This window comes from Dipteris shenzhenensis, chromosome 5 (genome assembly GCF_047967505.1).
Source record: "Dipteris shenzhenensis isolate YYH24624 ecotype China chromosome 5, Dip_SZ_1.0, whole genome shotgun sequence".
Taxonomy (NCBI): domain Eukaryota; kingdom Viridiplantae; phylum Streptophyta; class Polypodiopsida; order Gleicheniales; family Dipteridaceae; genus Dipteris; species Dipteris shenzhenensis.
Window position 1 is genome coordinate 58,671,934 of NC_141600.1, and position 18,619 is coordinate 58,690,552.

Below are 18,619 nucleotides of genomic sequence, written 5' to 3' on the forward strand. Positions count from 1 at the left end.
CTTGAGCAAGGTATTGGGCAAGGATACAGCTTGGGGGGAGAAAATTTCAGATTTCCTAGCCAAATGAATGCCCAAAGACACGATTTAATAGATTGCATAAAACTAATGCTTTCAACCACCACACTCATCACTTCTATCCAAGTGCCAATCACATGAAATATTTTCTCACTTCGGTTGTGAAAGAATCCAGCAAGAGATTGGGGAATTGAGCCAGGAAGAATATCCAACATGCAAATTTAAAAATTAAATCACCCTCTAGTGATACATATACAGGGAAACGTTGACAAATTGTATGGGTATTCGTAACAAAGCAGCCGATTTCTCTGCTTCAACAGACACGCCACAAGGTAAGGTGCAGTCTTTGAATCATACCTGATGTCAACCATGATACTTATAAAATTTCAACTACATCAGAACTACGAACACAAGTAAATGATTACTAAAACCATATTGAACCCATAAGAGTATCAGTTAGGTTCCCAAAAGTACGTAACAAAAGACTAGGTTTTGGAAATAAGCTAACAAACCAATTTTGTAGTATTGAGGAAAACAATGTTCCAATGTTAAATAAAAAATAAAGAAAAGTCTTAACCCACAACACAGAAAGGAGAACACAACATCTCTAAGTGGAGTTTATATTATTCATCCAAATACCTTCTGCTGCAAAAGAGATGCCTGGCGACTCCTTGATAATGCCCCTGCCTGCAGAAGGCTATCTAAATTCTCCAACAGATTCAAGGTAAAAACATCCAGAATCCTTTCGTTTCCTGTTCCTCCAAACAGCATTGCATCTTTGACAGCTGAGAGTACATAGGGGCTCAAAGACAAAGCCAAGGGCTTGCAAACATATGCCAAGGCCTCATATAGACTCAGCTGGATTTCACCTTCTATCTGCAGCAATTCATGACAGGCACCTTAAGGTTAAAATATGGCAAAAGCAGTTATAAGGTTTCAGAATGCTTTACATAAGTAAGTAACAATGCCACAAAATTCCAAGGTTCCAATATTATCGGTGTAGGTTTACCAGTCTCCACGCGTGTCCCTCGTCTAGGATTTCTATGGGGCAAGGTAAATCCTATTTGGTAATCGTACCCTCCCACAAAATAGAGAGAAAGAGTAAATCCCTTTCATTTAGTTGAAATGGCATGTTGATCCCATCAAAACCCAACAGTATCGTTACTGTTACACCTACAATTGATAAGGCATAGTTCAACAAGCACGCGTGGCTCCGGAAATGCTTTTCTTAATTATAGCATCATGCACTCATCTAAGCACGATATATTGTTGGCATTGCAAAGAAGTTTCAAATGGCCTTTTCAAAAATAATTTCGAGATTTCTAGGTTAAATGCATACGGAGTTTTCTTCCAATACTTGATGTTTAGTGGATGAGTAAATTCTATGTTACTTCCCTCGCAACTTCCTTTAACCAAAGCCTAACCTTATGCAAGGGGAGGAGGGGGCTTAGTCAAGTCAGAGAAAGAGTGAAAATCTTCATAGTTGTGGGACAACTGGAAGAGTGAATGGAATCGGAGCCAAATCAACGAACTTATTGTTGAAGTTACAAACAGGGCAAGGTTTCCTACGGCCAATGACAAATGGTGAAACATACTAGATCAGCCTAGGCACCCAAGCTTTCTAGGACCACAGAAGAAGCGGGAGATTGAAACCAGCCTCAAGGCTAACAAGAGGGTGGTAAAACACTAACCAAACAAAAGCCTTCACAAAAATGTACTCTGCAAACACTCCACAGACAGATAGGGGGAGCTAGAGCGCTCCTGCTCAAAGTACAAAGACACATACTAGCCCCAAATCCATGGTGCCCCTTTCGGTATTTCTTTATTAACTGAAGAGTGCCACAAAGAGATTACACAGTGAGTACCAACTCACACGCATTCAATGCTCTTTCCTCACTCAGAGGCATCAGTTCACAACACATTAGCCCTGCGGGGCTCTGCTATCACACCCACGTGACCATAAGCATCCATACAGTGCAAACACCTGCATTTAACATGGGAGCCATTATTTACAGCCCAAGCAAGGCTACATGCTTCCCATCAATCACAAGTGTTCATTGATCCACTGGGATAGCCAAACAATGGGTGAAAGCATAACTGAGCTGCCCCTGGTGCTTAGAAGCACAAACAATATCTGCTAGCATAGATTGTAATCATCCTGCTTGTAGGAACCAGAATTGAGGGAGCAATCACTACTACAAGCTATTGGAGAACAAGTACACATAAACCACCTAACTCTGTATGAAGGAAAGTAAAGAACAGTAGACTCTTATAAGGAAAGATGTAGCAGATGCAGAAGCAATCAAGATCTGAAATCATTGCTCTCTTTCATTATCTTGGAATGTCCTTATATAGACCTTTTCATGCGAGATTATTGGATGGAGTTTCTCAACCTACTATTCTTCTTGCATCATTGCTTAGCTTAGTAGATTCCATGGTTGCATCTAACCTCACTACAGTTCACTCCACTCAAAGTTTGTAACTATGACTAGTTTCCTCAACAATCCCCCTCTCAAACTCGAGATGGGCGGACTTTACAAATATTCAGGTCTTCCTCATCAACAGAGGATTTTCTTATCAACAAAGGGAGTCTATCCATCAATAGGACAGACACAACATAAAAAACTAGAACATTTATTTACACCATCAACAGGTGCATTCAGAAAACATAGTCATCATTGTCAATCTGTACACAATTGGCATGTTCTGTAGAAGCAGATGTGTCCACCAAATTTGCATTTCCTTTACAAGTAGCTGATTCGTTTTCTGTTTTCATATCTTCTCCATAACGATGTTTCCAGTAACGTTTTGCTATATAACCATCTCGTCCACAAAAGGAACAAGTAATTCATACTTTCTTGGAATCGTTTACCTTCATATTTCTGAACTTGTCCATTGCATAAGTCTTCTTATAGAGATAATTAGTGTCCTTGTTTTCTCTGCTTGCTTCATCTTTTAATGATGCAACTACCTCATTGAAGCTCATATTCTCACCGAGGTTGAGCCGGAGTACTCTTGTAACGTCAAGATATTTATCAGAAATATTGGCAAGCAAGATAGCCCCAGCCCAACACGGGGATTGAGCTAAACCCCCAGCCCAACCCGGGGGTTAGGTTCAGCTAGGGTGTTCTAGAGAAATAGCCAATATGGAATAACCGACCCTCTTCTCCAAATCCTCCTCAGCTCCATCAACTTCAACTATCAAGACTCTGTACTCTACAGTTGCAGCCATGACACCCTCTCCATATGCGCGCAATTACCAACAAGAAGGGTCCAAATGGCCCATCATTGGGCAACATGAACAGATTTATTATTTGCAGCAAGCAGTCAGAGAGTTAAGGCTTGATCTGGCAGAAGTAAGAGCCCGACTTCAAGTTCTGGACGGACCTAGCAAGTAGGTACTAATTGCTGAGGTTGTGAACTCATGTAAGAATTCTTCTCCTACTCCTCAGCTAGTCTCTACAATCAAAGATATCATTCATACAGAAGTACAACCAATCAAGAAAGAAGTGATTGAGGAGTTTGACACAAAGGCAAACAAGAGTGATATCCAAGAAGAGATCAAAGAACACCAAGCCGGATGCGATAATGCATTGAAGATTAGAGTGGGGGGGCTCCCTGAAGGATGGTTCAAAGATGATGACTCTTTCAGTGAGACTTTAGCACATGTCAAAGCAGCCATGCCTAATATTAAATGGAAGGTTGATGATGACGGAGCAACTAATATCCGGCACTTCAGAGGACATGCTATCCGTACAGTTAAGTCGCAAGATTTACGGATCAAGCTCCTTCGACAATCTTACAAGTTGAAAGGGACCAAGATATGGATAGCTGAGGAACTTACACGAGCTCAATTGAAGAATAAGGCAACGGAATTAGCTAAAGTCAGGGCTGCTACGAAGGATGGAAAATGGGCAGTTTACCGTGAAGGCATAGCACTAATCAAAGAGTTTAAATCCAAACCAAAAGACTCTCAACCTTAAATTAATGTATGGCGGATTACTCTTTCAGACTATTATGTAGATACTCTAAAGAATCGGGGTTGCTTTTGCACTCCCTGGGAGCTGCCATGTGCCCTCCCTAATGCAGAAGTACTAGAAGGTTTTTTTGTTGTCCCATAGACATGTTGGTCTCCCGTGGACATTGATAGAATTTCTTTGTTTTCTCTCTCTCTCTCCCCAGAATTTCAGAGGATGGCTTCATCATATCCCCGGGATATATCGGCGTTCATATGTCGCACTCACTCAGGATTGCCTTGGGCCAGCTCAGGGTATCTTCCCACAGATTAGACGTTGAGGCCGGCAGGATGCGTCGTACAGCTACCGGACATAGACCCAGGCAAGAGACTAGGATATGCCCTTGTTGCACTATGGGGGAGGTGGAGACTGAGGAGCACTTTGTTTGCAGATGCCCTTTATATTATGAGATCCGTGGCAGATTTCACTGTTTATTTGGGCACGGATTTGGACCTCTCTCTCGGATTATGGAGTATGAGGATCAGTATTGCTTAGCGTTGTTCATCAGGGAGATCACCAGATACAGAGAGAGATTCCTCAGAGAGCACCGTCACATCCCTGCCAGAGACCTGGTTATTCATGAGGAGCAGGACGAGGCGCAGGACCATGAGCACAGAGATAGCCCATCTTGCCAGAGAGCACCGATGGTTCCACCCCGAGGATGTACATATGACATGATCCGGCAGCACCGCAGGATGATCTTACACAGAGGCCGTACCCGTCGCTTTATTTCTAGACGACGGAGGATGATGGCAGATTTTCGGAGGAGATTGCTCCATGGAGACTTGGCACCGCCAACAGCCCACTTGACACTTGCCCAGATCTTCACACTCATGGCAGGAGGCATGGTCGATGGCCATGACTTCCATCATTTCTTTGGATCACAGACCCCTTAGGGAAGACAATGTTCCTCATATTTCATATTTTACATTTTGTATCTAGGCATTTTTGGTACTCTATTTCATTTCATTTTGTATCTAGGATTTTTGTAGCCATTTTTGGCATCTTAGCTGTACTACGATGAGGCCACCTAGTTGGCGCATCGTTGATGATGTATTTTCCTTTCGGATGATTTTGTGTCCCATAGGCCATACATGGCCTTCCGTGGACCTTTAATAAAATTTATTTATTTATTTCTTTCTCTCTCTCTCTCTCTCTCTCTCTCTCTCTCTCTCTCTCTCTCCCCATCGCTCCATCGCAAGAAACGCCAATTTCTAGCCCGGAATGAGGAGGAGCTGAGAAGCTTGCTTTTCAGCTGTGACTCCAAGGAATTCTGGAGAAAATTCCTCCGCTCGAAGTCTCAGAGCCCCCTCACAGATCCACGTGTCTGGTCTGCATATACTTCAGCTCTATACGATGTTCCAGATTAGCCAGATATCGATTTATCCCACTCCCCTAGGCCAGCTTCATCTAGTCTCTTCACACCGGAGAGTGTCCGTGCAGCAGTCCACCGATTGAAGAACGGGAGAGCTAAGGATCATGATGGATTGCAAGCGGAGTATGTAATCCATGGGATTGATACCTTAGCTTTTGTTCTCTCCCGTCTCTTCAATGAGTCTGTTTGTACAGGCCTACCACAGTCCTGGTTAGGCAATACCATAGTACCTATCCACAAGTCGGGGGACCCTATGGAGCCGTCGAATTACAGGACCATCATGATTGGCCACATTATGGCCAAGATCTATGCATCAGTTTTGTAAAGCCGTATAAATGACCATGCCGAGACGACAGGACTCAGAGCCAGAGGACAAGCTGGATTTCGCAGGGATCATTCGACGCTTGACCACATTCTCACACTCAGGGCACTAGTAGAGGAGGCGAAGTCACGAAGGCAACGGCTTTATTGTTGCTTCGTGGACTTCAGGAAGGCATTTGATACAGTTCCGCGATTCAGATTGTTTCAGAGGATTCGCGAGATGGGCTTCAGTGGAGAAACACAGTGGGCTATCATGGCTTTGTATGAGAGGGTCACTGGTCGAGTTCGGACACGTGAGGGGCTCTCAGAGGAGGTATGCAGCACGATTGGGGTAAAGCAGGGTTGCCCGCTCTCTCCTACTCTCTTTGGACTATATATTGATGAGCTAGAGATGTTCGTACAGATGACAGGCGGTGTGGGCTCTACTCTCTCAGGATCCTCCATTCCTATCCTCCTGTATGCGGACGATGTGGTTCTCATTTCCTCTACTGCTCAGGGCCTCCAGGCACATATTGAGGCACTCCACAGGTTTTGCCAGGACAGGGGATTGACCGTAAACCTTGGCAAGACCAAGGTTATGGTTTTCAACACCTCTGATCGTATCTACAGCACGGATGAGTTTTGCTTCACTTATGACGGACAGCCCATTCAGCTTGTTAGAGAGTACACTTATTTGGGGGCAGTTTTCAGGGGACCGATCTTTACCATGACATATGCAGCACGAGATAGGATTAGTAAAGGGTATGCTTCGTTGGCTCATCTTGAGCGTCAGTGTTTTCAGTCCCACTTTCAGCATCCCGATACGAAATCCCTGCTATTTGACACATTGGTGAGACCAGCTGCGATGTATGCAACTCCTTTCTGGGCAGGAGACCTTGGCGCTGCAGATTGGAGACGAGTAGAGAGGTTACAGATCATCATGTTCTCTCGGCTCATTAGGGCCAAGGCTACAGTTCCGCACGAGATCATGCTAGCAGAGTTTGGAGCTACTCCCCTTGCATTGGATGCACCGTTTCAGTCGGTCATGTATTTGCACAGGGTTAGGGAGTTTGGAGACTCAGCAGCAGGCAGAGCTCGGTTGCCATGGTTAGCACTTGCATCTTCTTCTATGGAGTTGGCACGATCTGGGGCCCGATACTGCTGGTACTTCAGACTCACTAGGTGGCTCACATCTCTTGGACTAGACATGGATAGACTGCCTCCCTTCCGATATAGCATAGATGCCCCTCATCTCGAGTTGACTCGCCACGAGCTTAGTCAGGTCACGAGAGCAGACTTGCTGCAGCTTCATACGTACCGCACTTGGATTTATCCCACGCAGCTTCCGACGAAGATGGCCACATATCGTGACCACTTCCTTCGGATCTCAGAGGATGGATTTGTCATTCCACCAGGCTACACAGGTATCCACATGTCCCACTCACTGAGGATTGCCCTTGGCCAGCTTAGAGTCTCTTCGCATCAGCTCGAGATAGAGGCTGGTAGGATGCGACGCATGGAGGACGGACGGCGTCCAGGCCGAGAGACCAGGATCTGCCCTTGTTGCACCATGGGAGAGGTGGAGTCAGAGGAGCACTTCATTTGCAGATGCCCGCTATATTATGAGATCAGAGGGAGATTCCACTGTCTGTTCACGGATGGCTTTGGACCTGGCTTTGGACCTCTCTCACGAGTGATGGATTATGAGGATCAGCATTGCCTAGCTCTTTATGTCAGGGAGGCCACTATGCTTCGACGACACTACCTCAGAGACCATCAGCACAGACCGGAGCGTGATAGAGCCCAGCTCGATAGAGCTCAGACACACGCTATACCAGATGACAGGTATCAGGAGGAGCACGAGGAGGTCAGAGCTCACACAGGACACATGCCTCCACCCTGTGGATGTACATATGAGATGGTTTGTAGACGCCGCAGGATCTTGTTACATAGGGGACGTACTCGCCGCTTCATCTCCAGACGATCCAGGATGATGGCAGCTTTTCGGAGGAGACTTACTACCAGCCGCTCACCTCACTTTTGCTCAGATTTGTACTCTCATAGCAGGAGGCAGAGTCGATGGACAGGATTTCCAGTATTATTTTGGTTCTCAGACTCCGTGATACATGGACTTGTATCTTTGCATTGACATATTGTACTCATCCCCCCATTTTGCACCCAGGGGCGGTTTCCTTGCATCTAGCTTACTTTGTATTTAGGCTCGGATTTGACATTATGTACTTTCACTTGCATTGTATTGCGTAGCACTTAGATGATATTCGACGATGCCTCTTCTTTGTGGCACGTTGATTTTGTGCTATCTTGTACGCAGAGTTCTTGATGTCCCGTGGGCCCATTTTGGCCTTTAGTGGACAATAATACACTTTCTTTCTTTCTTTCTTTCTCTCTCTCTCTCTCTCTCTCTCTCTCTCTCTCTCTCTCTCTCAAAACAGGCTGCAAGGATGACGCGGGATCTGCAAAGAACGGCACAAGCCTTGAGACAACGACCAAGAACGTGAGTGAAGGCTTCACAGTAGACACAAGACTTCGTACAAGGCTCTAGGGGGGTGTGTGAAAGCCTAGAATGGGCCTGCAACAGCCATCAAATGCAGCAGCTCCCCAATTGCAATCAATGATGTATTTATTCCGCTGGTGCCTTTGTACGCTTTGTACGCTGGTGTCTGTTTCCTTTGACACTTGCGCTGAAGTGGAGTCTCTCACACACACAAAAAAAGCTTGCGCTTGGGTAGTATCACAGTGTGGAAATGTTATTAGTCAAGCTGCAGATGGGGACGTTTTAATCTTTTAATCTTTACGTGACTTTCCAATAAGATGGACTCGAACAACAGAGGATCTACAACAAGTACTTTTAGCACCATTACCAGCCCTCTCTCCTGTTCTGTGCCCTGTCGTTATACACAGATATCTTAATGGGAAACAGACATTAGTGATTTTCCATGCCAACTGACCACAAACAGAGTGCCCTTGTGAGACTTGACATTCTTTACCACAATGTTAGAATGCTTCAAACGCCACTTTCAAATTGGCAGTCCTAATCCAAGTAGGCAGTCAGTCTTCACTTAGTATCGGATCAAAGTACTTAGATATTACACAAAAGGGTGCATCACAAACGAGATACTAAAACAGAGGAAACTGTCACAGAGGGGTGTTCACACAATGTTTACCCCAACTTCTAAATTGTTCACTCCTAGAAGATCCCCTTTGAGGATTGGCCCCCTAATGCCCCCATTTTCCAGTTTTTACAAGACTACAAGAAGGCAAAATGTATGAGACTATGGTTAAGATGAAGGAAGAAATTACCTCGCTGAACCAAGAGGTTCAACAGATGAAGAACAACATGAATGAGATGGCCCAGAAAATGCTAGCCATGGACAGCAAGATAGAGAAGGGATATGCAAAGGTTCTGAGCATAGAACAGAAAATGGAGAGCCAGTTAGAAAAAGGATATGCCAAAGTTCACAGCATGGAACTGAAAATAGAAAAGGAAATATCTGGGCAAAAAGGGCAAGTAGAGACAAAGCAGAAACTTGCACAACAGATGCCAAAAAAAGAAGACATCATCAACACCATTGACGAGTTGGTCAATAGTAGAATGAGGGAGCAAAAAGAGCAGCAAGAAAAAGCTCTAAACATCAGAATTGTGGGAGATATTGCTCGAAGAGCTTGAAGCTCCAGCTCGCACAAGGACATTGAACAGGTCCTCACACACGTCTTTCAACAGACCATGCACATACCTGCCACAAAATGGCAAGATGCATTCAGAGTGGGAAGGAAGGGAGAAAAACCAAGACAAATCATAGTGAAATTTCAAGACAGACAGTCCCGCCACAAAGTACTGAATCACAAGCATCATCTCAAAGGGCAATCCATATGGGTAAGCGAAGACCTCACGAGAAATCACTATGCCCAAAAACACAAAGAGCTAGAAGTAATTAGGAATGCAAAAAAGGAAGGAAAGAATGCCTATATGAAGGATGGGAAAGCAGTAATTACAGCAAGAGCAAAGGGGGAGAGAATCAAAAGGATAGATTTTATGTACACTTTCTAATCCTTCAGCTTTTCATTGATTCACTAGCTAATCCAAAATCACAGGCGCTGGCATCCCGAATATCCACCCCTATCTCGTGGATCCCATATACAAAAGATACGTAATTCAATTTCTTTTCATGCATATCCACAACCCTCAGTTCCCTAGATGGTTCCTTCTGCCACATGTCATCATTTTAGACCTTTGACTTGGTACACCATTTACCCCTCTCTTGGGGCACAATTAAAACATTTGCCCCTTGGCATTATTACACATTTAGGTGCACCTAGGCCTTAGCACTCAGAACCACCTAGTCGATGCCAATACACCCTCACCTAGGACCTTGGCAGTTACTTCCCTTGACCATTTAATTTACGCACATGAAATATTACCAAAAGTCGGTCATCTAAGAGAAAATGCCCACCGATCTTTCCGAGGTCATGCTATCTCGGCTAGACCATAACATTCCTTCCCTCTCAGCGTCCTCGATGATGAAATCTGGGAACACTCTCCGTAACTCGTATACGGATTCCGAGGTAGCTTCCGATAGAGGTAGACCATGCCATGCAACCAACACCGTGGGTATCTTCCGATTGCGCACTTGCATTGTTCCTAGGTCCAAGATTCCTATTGGTTTGCGTCTTGCATTATCCTCTATCTCCTAAAACAAAACAACACCTTCGATTAGTGAGTCACCAGTATGCAAAAAAAATTTTAAACGAGAAACATGAAACACTGGGTGCACCTTACACCCCGGTGGTAATTGTAATTTATAGGCTACCTTGCCTATTCTTTTTAGAATTAACCATGGCCCACAATATCGAGGTGATAGATAGCACACTCTCCTACAGTCAAAGACTTAGAGTGTGAAGGTAACTCTGAGAAAAACTTTTCTCCTTCCTTAAATTCTCTAGTGGATCGGTTCTCATCCGCATACACCTTAGGTCTATCCATAGCTTGGCGGATGTTAGCTCTCGCAATCGCTAGCATCTCCCGCATCTGAACCACAAAGTTCGCGGCACTAGGCACTTTCTGAGGTATTCCAACTATAGTTGGATTCGCAGGCCTATAACCATAGTTCAGCTCAAACGGACTGAACCCTGTAGAGGAATGTTTTCTATCATTATAGTAAAACTCCAACAATGGCAACCACTTGTCCCATGTATGTTGCCTCAATGACACATATGCTCTAAGCATATCCTCTAAAATCTGGTTGATTCTTTCTTTCTGACCATCCCTCTCTGGATAATCCCCACTACTCATTCCCAACTCAGTCCTTAGTGTCTCAAATACCGCAATCCAAAAATGACCGGTAAATTTGACATCTCTGTCTGACACTATGGATCTAGGTAATCCATGCAGACGAAATATATGTCTAATAAACAAATCCGCCACTTGCGGGGCACTAAGTGAGCCATCTTGGTAAGACGATCAACCACCACAAGGATAGAATCATAACCACCTTGTGTCGTAGGTAGCCCTACAATAAAGTCCATGAAAATGCTCTCCCACTTACTTAGAGGTATCTCCAAGGGCTGTAAAAGACCGGGTGGCTTCACCCGCTCTGCCTTACTTACCTGACACGAAAAACAACGTGTCACATATTCATGAATATGCTTTTTCATCTTTAGCCAAAAGAAATCTCGCTTCACGAGACCATATGTCTTCTCGACTCCTGGATGTCCTGCACATGGGCTATCATGGCACTGTCGAATGAGTCTCTGCCTAAGATCATTCTAATTAGGTACTCCTACCTTGCCATTTCTTTTCAGCATACCATCCCTTATGGCATATCTTACATACGTTTGGCCTTTTCTGAATGCCAGGTCATCATTTTCCCCAGGTTTTAACACATGAGCCTTAGGCCATAGACTATGGACAAACTCGTCCACCTTTTGAGTTTCTCTAGTCTCGGCCATTAGAGCACTCTCTAATCCCGTGAAACTCATGTTATGCATAATGCGTGACAACGCATCAGCAACTTTATTATCTTTTCCTCTTCGGTACCGACTCGTCAAATTAAACTCCTGCATGAGTTATGCCCACCTAGCTTGGCGGCCTCTCAAGACAGGTTGTTTACAAAAATGTTTCAGAGTATCATGATCAACATCCACATAAAACTCTGATCCATACAAATAATGTCGCCATGTTTTCAAAGCATGGACAACAGCATACAACTCTAATTCATGAGTTGGCTACTGGCCTTCCCTCTTGGTAGAACTGCTCCTACCACAATGCCACTTGCATCGGTTTCCAGGAACAACGGTTTTTGGGGATCAACTATTTTTAACACCGGTCCTGTGACCACAGCTTGTCTTATGGTGTTAAAACTTTCTTGTTGATTCTGTCCCCATATAAAAGGTACTTTATCTGAGGTCAGATCAGTCAATGGTGATACTATTTCGGAATATCCTTTGATATGCCTTCTATAAAATTGGACAAATCCCAAGAATGATCGCAAAGTGGTCAGACTCTGAGGGATTGGCCAAGTCAGTATCGCAGCCACTTTCTTTGGATCCATTTCTACCCCCTCTGGAGTAATTATGAATCCTAAATATTCAAGTCTAACCATACACAGTATAGTTTTCTTCTTATTTACATAAAGACTGGCTTTCCTCAAAGTACTGAACACTATTCTTAAGTGTTCACGATGCTCAGTAATACTCTTACTCAATACCAGAATATCGTCAATAAAATGTACTACAAACTTTCCGATATACGGACGTAGTAAATCATTCATAAGCATGATGAATGTAGTGGGAGCATTGGTAACTCCAAAGGGCATAACCAAAAACTCATAATGACCAAACCTGCTTCTAAAAGCGGTTTTATGCACATCCTCGGCTATAATACGGATCTGATGGTAGCCACACTTAAGATCTATCTTACTGAAAATTACGGCCCCATGTAATGCATCTAGCAAATCATCGATCCAAGCCATCGGATACCTGTGCTTAATAGTGATATTGTTCAATGCTCTGTAATCTATACAGAGACGAAAAGTATCATCTTTCTTCCTCTTTAATATCACTGGCGAAGCAAAAGGGAAAAAAATGGGTTGAATGTGCCCCAGCTTAAGGTATTCTTCCAGTTGTCTTCGCACCTCAACTTCTTCTGTAAAGCTTAATCTATAGGGAGGTCGATTTACAGGTTCTGCCCCCGGGATAAGCTCAATTTTATGTTGAACATTCTGCTCTTGAGGTAACCCATAAGGTAACTCATCCCTAAAACAATTAGAGAACTTCTCCGATATCTCTTTACCCAACTCGGCCATTTCCCCATCTTGGGTAGCCTCAGTGCTACTCGATGCATCATCAATCGACTCTACCAATGCTATACACAGACACAGAAACTCTTTCGGAGTCTTCCGAATTTCCATGGCTGAAATCAATGGTCCTCGAGGTAAATCCTTCTCACCTCGCAAAACATATTCTACCCCGTTCATCTTGAACTGGTAAATATGCTTTTTCCAATCAATGGCTGGATTTTTCCAAAAATGCTAAGCCATGCCTAGGGCTATATCTGCGTGAGCAAGCCTGGTCAGTTCAAAGTCCAGCTTCTCAACCTAGTCCTGAGTTCGAAGTTCCAACTGGGTAACCCTTTGGTCCCATACTTCAGTTGAACTTCCGTCCGCCATCCTGACTGTCTAAGCATAGTCAGACAGACTAGTTTTCAACTTGAGTCTCTTAATAAGCTTCGAGTTAATTACATTGTGCGTTGACGCTGAGTCGAACAATACAATCACATCATGATTGGCTACTTGCCCTTTCATTTTAATCAACTCGGGCTCATCGAAAACTGTATACCCCGTTGCTGCGGGCTTATCAGGTGCAGCGCTTACTGACTTAGTAACAGACACATTTAACAACACAGGTACTAACCTCTGAGAAGGTCCCACCAATTGCATCTGCAGGGGCAACTTGATCTTTCTATTGCTTAATCCACCATCTATCCACTGCCTCAATAAACAGGTGAGTGGTCTCGCGGATTTTCTTTGGATCAGATCTGATTTCACAAATGGCGAAGGCTTCTTCCAACTTGTGTAACCAAACCTCAATCACATCAGAACTGCGCTCGGTCATCCGACCAAGCGTACTTCTCTGGTCTATAGTTGGCAATATTAGGTACCTTGACCTTCGCACGTTTTGATGAGTGTATACTGGGCTCTGGCTCTGCTAGAGCTTTGCCCTTATCATTCCTAGATGGTCTAGCCGACAAGGCTTGCACCATTTCTCTAATTTCATTTTGACCAGCTTTCACTTGAAGCTGCTGGTTCATGATCTGTTGTAAGGCATCTTCTAGTACAGAAATCCTACCCACCAGAGTAGGTGTTGTGTGGTGAAACACTTCTTGCGTAGATCGCACTCTAGATTCACCAAGATTTACCCTGGAATCTTGTCCTTTTGCCTCCATTGTTTCAAAAGGGAAAATAGTTTTTTTTTTTTCACTTCGAATTTCCTTCTGCTGTACAGAAATAAATAGACTGCAAACTAAAATGTTGTATAGAAAGGGAAAAAAATGATGCTCCCTGGAAGCTCCACGTAATGCAGATGTCTTGAATTTATCTCTTCTGCCAAAGCCTTTGCAAGCCTCGAAATTCTGTGCCACTCCTCCGTCTCTCAGACTTGATAGATTTTATTTGAACCCACGCAATTAACTGAATATCAGAAAGCTACTGTTCTGCAGGTAATCGTATTCCAAGAACCTCGCCAGATATACGTTTCCCCAGCTAGAGCTATGCTCGTAACCGTACCCACGCTCACGGACTATTTGCGTGACCACATCCAATTCAAAATGTGGCGAAAATGGGGTCCATCCCTCCAACGTTTAGCTCGACAATGGATGTGGATTCATTCTCCACGCTACCCATTTCCGCACGCAAGGCACAACTTCCGCAACACCTCAAAAGGGAACAAGCGAATGGGGTTGGTCCCAAGCATCATCCAACAGAGAGAGATTGCCTATAAGCGGATTGTTTAGCTATCGGCAGGGACGTAACACAGGCGATAGCAGCCACTCTTTTCTCTCATTGGAGACCCTTCTTCCTGTCTCCAAAATTCATCCTCTCAACTGACAACTTACCGTAGATGAACACGCCATCGTTCTCTATCTCAATCTCAAAATAAGCATTTCTGTGTGACTCGCGATACACGCTTCGGGGTTCCTATATTCTCCGTCCTTGCTCTGAATCGTCGAATCGGTTGCACTGCAACAGAAAGCTGAGAGCTTTGTCCGAGAGCCCACGCTAATTGCCCATCAGCCCATGGATACTTGCATACGCCAACAATTCCAGCCCTGCGCTTCCTTCATACATGACTCCTCTCTTTCACGCGCCACCATTCCCAGGCCCTACTGTTCGTCGTCACAGCCTTGACCGAGCAATTGATACGATCATTATCTTACTCTCTCTCTACTTTTCGTCGACTGATGGTCTCACGTTCTTTCCACGAAGTAATCCTTCGTCTGCGCTCCCTTCGTCCAGCCTGAATGCTAACCTGCTCTGAAACCAAATTTTACATACACTTTCTAATCCTTCAGCTTTTCGTTGATTCAATAGCTAATCCAAAATCACAGGTGCTGCCATCCCAAATATCCACCCAACCTATCTCGTGGATCCCATGTACAAAACATACGTAATTCAATTTCTTTTCATGCATATCCACAAGCCCTCAGTTCCCTAGATGGTTCCTTCTGCCACATGTCATCATTTTAGACCCTTAACTTGGTACACCATTTACCCCTCTCTTGGGGCACAATTAAAACATTTGCCCCTTGGCATTATTACACATTTAGGTGGACCTAGGCCTTAGCACTCAGAACCACCTAGTCGATGCCAATACACCCTCACCTAGGACCTTGGCAGTTACTTCCCTTGACCATTTAATTTACGCACATGAAATATTACCAAAAGATAGTCATCTAAGAGAAAATGCACACCGATCTTTCCGAGGTCATGCTATGTCGGCTAGAGCATAACAATAAATAGGAATACGAGACCCTCAGGATCAAAATATGGAATGTGGAAGGATGGAATCTAGACAAGGTCATTGCATTAGAAGATGAAGTGTTGGAGACAGACATACTCAGTGTGTTGGAAACATGGGAGCATGAGGGAAATGAATCGCCAGAAATCAAGGGGTTCTTGAAGACATCAATGTGGAATGCAAAAACACACATGGGGGGGAGAAGTTTTGGTGGGATTGCATGTTACATTAGCATGACATGGCAGAAATCAGCGAGAGTGATAAAGAAGGATCCACATAAACAATATATGTGGTTAGAGATAGCAGCAAAAGAGGGAAATATAAGGTTGCCAGCGTGCTATTTTGCACCCCTGCAATCACCCATATACAAACAAAACAGCCACCTATCCCGAGAGGACCCTCTTATGCACTTGGGAAAAGACATAGCTCAGTTCTCTAAAGAGCATGTAATTATCCTCGCCGGTGACTTCAACGCAAGGACAAGATCATTACAAGGGATCATTACAGTGGAAGGGAAAGATCATATTTGGATGGAGGAAATGGAAGAGGACAATGCAGAAAGAAAAGGCTGGAAAAGGACATCCAGAGATGACGGGAAATCACCCAAATGGGAAGACAACTCCTCGCCCTATGCGGATGCTTTGGAATGCAAATTTGCAATGGCACCCCGTACTTCAAAGAAATGGAGGGATACACATGCAAAACTCCTCAAGGATCGAGCGTAGTTGATCATGTGATCATGAACCCACATGAAAGACACATACTTGAGCACTTCAAGATTGAAGAGGAGTCTATTGATTCCGATCACAGAGCAATATCTATGGGCATCATAGGGACAAAGCATATAGTAAAAAACAGGAAATTCCTGCACAACCTAGGCTGAGATTGGATTATAAAAAGGCACACATATATGAACAAAAACTAGAAGAAGAAATAGCATGCTGTCAGACGCCTTCCACATGCCAAGAAATGAGTGACTTACTGCAGAAAACAGCTCATGAATGCTCTCCAAAAAGCAAGGGGAGGAGTCATGACCTTCAACCACTGGTATGATCAGGAATGCAGAGTAGCAAAAAAAGCATGGACAACAGCAGACACAACCGAGAAGGAGGACAAAGCTAGAGCCTACAGAAAGTTGGTAAGAAACAAAAAAAGAGAGTTTCTCAAGAGCAAACAAATACAGAGCTTTGATGAGCTTAAGCAAAATCCCAGAAAGTTTTTCCAAAAGCTACATGGCAGCATACCCCAAGAGAGGAAAGCATCATGGGAAGACATGACAGATTTCGTCAAAGGCCTCTATGAGAGAGAGGGTGAAGAGAGGGTCAATAATAACTTTTCCATCAAAGCTGTAAATGCTGTCATAACAGAGGAAATGTGGGAAAGCGTTTGAAAAACTCGCAAACGGAAAGGCTCCAAACACACAAGGGCTAGTGGCTGAAATGCTGAAATGGGGGCGTGAGAAGACAAAGAAAATGCTCACTACACTCATGAATTGAGCCTTAGAAGAAGGCTTTCCCAAGGAATGGCAGCTTAGCAGGATCGTACCAATCCATAAGAGCGGGGACAGCAAAGTGGCCAAAAACTACCGCACCATCATGGTGAGTAGCCTAATGGCCAAGTTATATGGCACAATAACAAAGACTCAGCAAATGGGCGGAAGAGCAAGGAGCTAGGGCACCATCCCAGGCAGGGTTTCGTCCTAAACATTCAACAATAGACCACTTGATTGCCATACAGGCTGCAACGGAGGAGGTCAAGAATAAGAAAGAAGTAGTCTACTGTTGCTTTGTAGACTTTAAGAAAGTATTTGACACAGTTCCACACAAAAAGCTATGGGAAAGTCTAGAAAAGCTCAAAGTCCCTCAAGAGATTAGAGAAGCCACATACAGGTTACATGAGGGAGTATTACCCATTTATGAGTCTATTGGTCAACACAAAAAGTGTGCAATTAGAAAAAAGCCTCTCACCAACTGCCTTTGGTCTGTTCATCGATGAATTGGAAGAGTGGATGAGAACACACAATGGCGAAGGTGTTCCAGGTAATGACCTTAATGCAATCATATAGTGATGACTCTGAATCAATAAAGATTGCATGGAGATTAGTTGGGGCGGAATATGAGGCAGCAATATTACCCATTTATGAGTCTATTAGTCAACACAAAACGAGTGCAATCAGAAAAAAGCACTAGTGACACTTGGCACTATCATTTGTAAAGATAAAGATGATGAACAAGGTATAGAACTTGGCTTGAGGAACTTGTAGAGGCAATGAAATTTTTTAGTATGAACAAGGGCCTTGGCTTTATGTGGGTATGCACTTATTCAAAAAGACTTATTGTTGCTCTCATTGGGTTTTGTTTGCATCTACTCTTTGTTCTTGCAAGCTTTGGTTTAGTGTTAATTCTAGTTGCACTTTTTCCCTTGTTCTTAATAATTATGATTGCACTTTCCCTCTGTTTCTCAACATGCATAAACAATGCTAAGCTTTTATATTTATAGGTAAAATTCAATTGTCGATAATGTTTGCTGCTGAGAAAGAGGCATCAAGTATGTCAAAGAAAATACCAATCGCTAGTATTGAGAAAGAAGCTTCTAGCAAGTGCAGGAGCAAAAAGCAATCATACAGTAGCAAGCAGCAAGTCAAAACAGTTAGAATGATAAAAGAGAAAATCCCAGACCTATAGAGGGTCATATTCAAAGGATTAATTTTAAATCATTACGGTACATATGACAAGAATAAGAACTCGCCATAACCAATATAAGAGTGGACTTAACTGACAAACAACAATTACATTGCAAATTGACAAGGACCTTATTATTAAGCATGATAAAATAATTAGAGTGGGTGATTATTCAAGACTTGAAATTTTTTGGATTGCTA

The 18,619-nt window shown here is 43.7% G+C and overlaps 1 protein-coding gene across 3 annotated transcripts in view; it reads right to left on the reverse strand.

Annotated features, from left to right (window-relative positions):
* The window catches only part of LOC147902243 (tRNA/rRNA methyltransferase (SpoU) family protein), a 310,036-nt gene that overhangs the window by 165,301 nt on the left and 126,116 nt on the right, over positions 1–18,619 (reverse strand). For all 3 annotated transcript variants that reach the window (XR_015541009.1, XR_015541008.1, XM_087374814.1), the window contains exon 16: positions 655–891. Coding sequence is in view for 1 of the 3 variants with exons in the window: in XM_087374814.1 (XP_087230940.1) it covers positions 655–891 (237 nt within the window). In the remaining 2 variants the exon portion in view is untranslated. The remainder of the gene's footprint in view (positions 1–654; positions 892–18,619) is intronic.